This window comes from Microtus ochrogaster, chromosome 8 (assembly GCF_000317375.1).
Source record: "Microtus ochrogaster isolate Prairie Vole_2 chromosome 8, MicOch1.0, whole genome shotgun sequence".
Classification (NCBI taxonomy): domain Eukaryota; kingdom Metazoa; phylum Chordata; class Mammalia; order Rodentia; family Cricetidae; genus Microtus; species Microtus ochrogaster.
In genome coordinates, this window is record NC_022015.1 from 69319319 (window position 1) to 69322376 (window position 3058).

At 55.0% G+C, this 3058-nt stretch overlaps 1 protein-coding gene across 1 annotated transcript; it reads right to left on the reverse strand.

Moving 5' to 3' along the window:
* Window positions 1–1124: 1124 nt before the first annotated feature.
* Frat2 (FRAT2, WNT signaling pathway regulator) lies at window positions 1125–3052 on the reverse strand. The gene has a single exon (XM_005352282.3). It carries the CDS (start codon window positions 2994–2996, stop codon window positions 2313–2315), a length of 684 nt encoding a protein of 227 aa, XP_005352339.1. The 5' UTR covers window positions 2997–3052; the 3' UTR covers window positions 1125–2312.
* Window positions 3053–3058: the final 6 nt, after the last annotated feature.

Below are 3058 nucleotides of genomic sequence, written 5' to 3' on the forward strand. Positions count from 1 at the left end.
ACACAACCACTACCCCTAGCAAAAAATGTTAGGCACGCTGGCTGGCACACCTGTAACCCCAGCACTGGAGGAGCAGGTGCAGAGGCAGAACAACCATATGGTCACAAGCCTGAGATTCTGTCTCAAAAAGGAAAAAGAAAAGGGTGAGACAGGAAGCCAGACATGACAGTGAGGACTCCTGCCCAGAGAATATGGGGCTGAGAATGAAGAAGTGTCACGAACTTCCCAAGCTATCTTACAACTACCAAAAAAATGGCTCAAAGACTGGGTTTTTGCCAAGTGTAGTAGTCATTCATTCATACAGGTCTTTAACCCTAGCACCCAGCACCTGGGAAGCAGAGGCAGGGGGATCCTTCTGAGTTCAAGGCCAGCCTGGTCTACATAGTGAGCTCCAGACAGGAGATACATAGACCTTGTTTCAAAAAAAAAAAAAAAAAAAGTTTTTCTTACTATAGACTACATAGCTCAATCTGGGCAGTCTCAAAGAAAAAACAGGCTGTCTTTGCCTGTATACTCTGATTCTTAGAAAAAGATCACAAGAAAGCCCAGAAAGCAATTCTTAGAAAATGATCGATGGGAAAGCCCGTGGAGCAGCTTCTAAAATCCCAGAAACGGCAATGATGGCCCCAGCTTGTAAAGGCACTCGCCACCAACCCAGACCACCAAAGTTTGATATCCAGGACCCAATCAGAAGGGGGGAAACCTACTACCACTGTTGTCATCGGAGTCCCACAGGCTTTTCCACTGCACGTGGGAACCCTCCACATACCGAATAAATAAATAAGAAAATCTAAATATCTGACTGAAGCGAGCCCGACTTAAAACCAGCACTCAGGAAGTAGAGATGGGGGAATCTCTGAGTTTGAGGTAAGCCTGATCTACACATAGTGGGTTTTCAGTCGGTGAGAACCTGTCTCAAAACGTGTGTAAAATAAAAATAAACCCAGAGGCACTCAAGCGCAACTGCTAAGAGTCAACTGAACAGAGCTCTGGCCCCAGCCCCCTAGTGACCCCAAATAGACTTTGCTTTGGAGGATGTACCCCACATGATCTTTCTTCCCTCTCCCACCTCCAATCAAAAATCCAGACTGTGTTCTAAAACAAAAACCAAATTTATTCAGCAGACATTTTAATTGATATCCTATAAATCAGGACCACCACAATTTCAGACACTCCGTTGCGAAGTGTACGTCAACAGCTACATCTGAAAGATGAACAAGCCATTGAATCTTAAAAAAAAAAAATGGTTTAGCTACCTTAGAGTCTGGGGGTGGCACCTCAGAAAGGGGACCCTCAAGTTTCACAAGGGGGAAAAGCCGGCGGTTTCTCCTCCTGGAGTCACATTTTTTTAAAAACGGTTTCAGTCACTCACAAAGAACTAGCAGGTGAGGAAGCAGGAGAGGGCCTCTCGGAGTCTGCAGAGGCTCAAAACAGTACAGAAAAGTGTGTCCGAGGCTTTCATTCAACCACACACACCCCACAAGAGGACAGGGGTTGTTTATGGCCGTTTCTGAGAAAGCTGGTGCGACAGCCAAGAATGGTCTAGCAGGAGTTGTTGTTCTGGAAAGAGAAAAGCACAGAAAGCGCAAATAACTCTCCAGTCACAGCCCTATTGGCCTCCGTGTCCTCGGGAGACTCCAAGCGGTGGCAAAGGAGACAGGTCTGCGCTTGGATCAAGAGGGGAAAAAAAAAAAAAAAAGACACCGCGGTTAGAGCTCTCCCAAGGATCCCACAACACCCAACTCACAACCAAGCTGACCTCGAGTCAAAGTTGGCAAGGTCAAGTCCTTTACAAGCCCACGTTTAAACTCAACTCTCCCCATCTTCAAGAATTCACCAACTGGGTCCCATCGCCCACCTTCACCGTTGCCAACCACCCAACTGCCAAGTTTTAACATTCTTCACCCCAGAACCTCTTCGATCTGCAATTGTAGCACCACATTCAGGAAGTTTCTCCACCCGAAAATAACGAGACCATGTATGCCGACTATTCGTTTTCAAGTATTGTTAGAAAGTCCTCCCAATTCCCGCCCCTGCGAGCAACATCTATAAACAATCCAAGCACACGCTGTCCCCAAGGGCTAAGTCAGGTCCAAGTTGATCAAGTAGCTGCCACAGTTCTCCCGGTAAATCCCAGGTACTCGGCTGCCGGTGCTGCTCAGTCGAGTTCGTTTTCTCTAACAGCCTCGCGCGGCAGGTAACTTTGGGGCTGTAGCCCGCGGGATGGACGACGGCTTCAGCTCCGGACAGTCCGGCGCAGAACATTGTTGGGTCGGCTTAGCCGCGTCCGCTTCCTCCTCCAGGACCCCGAGTCAGAGCCAGGTGCCCGAGTCCGGTCCGCTTCGACCACTCACGGACCCCGGGGCGCTCGCGGGGCTCGTGGCTGCGACCGCCGCAACCGCTCGCTGGAGCCTGCGCACCGCCTCCTTGATGAGGTTTCCCGAGAGCACGAGCTGCTGCAGGAGCCGGTGTGGGTCGTCGTCGCCAGCACGCGCTCCGCCGGGAGCCCACCGCCGCTGCTGGATTCGCCGAGATGTCACGGCACCCGGGAGCCACCCCCGCCGCCCCAGCCCGGAAAGCGCGCTGGCGCCCCCGGAGAGCTCGGCCACGCAGTAGGGAGCCGCCCGACCCCGCACGCGCCCGCGCTCTCCTAGCACGCAGCGCACCGCCCCCGGGGGCGCCGGGTCCCCGGCCTCCGCAGATGCGGCCGCTCGCAGCAGCCGCCTAGTTGGGGCCCGGGCCTTGTCCGCCGGCAGCACCGCCACGACTCGCGGGGGCGGAGGAGGGGGCGGGGGACCCGGGGCAGCACACGGCGAGGCCGGGTCGTCGTGCGCCGCGTCCAGCTGCAGCGTCTCGCCGATCTGGGCGATGAGCTGGTCCACGTCGGCCGAGCCGCCCAGAGTCACCGACTGCTGCAGCAGAAGGAAGCTGTCGTCGTCGTCCTCCCCCTCCGCCTCGTCGCCGGCTTCCTCCTCCTCCTCCCTCCGGCACGGCATGGCCCCCCGCCCGGGCCCCCGCGGCTGTGCGGGCGTCGCTGGCGGCTCGGTTGCCCGCGGGC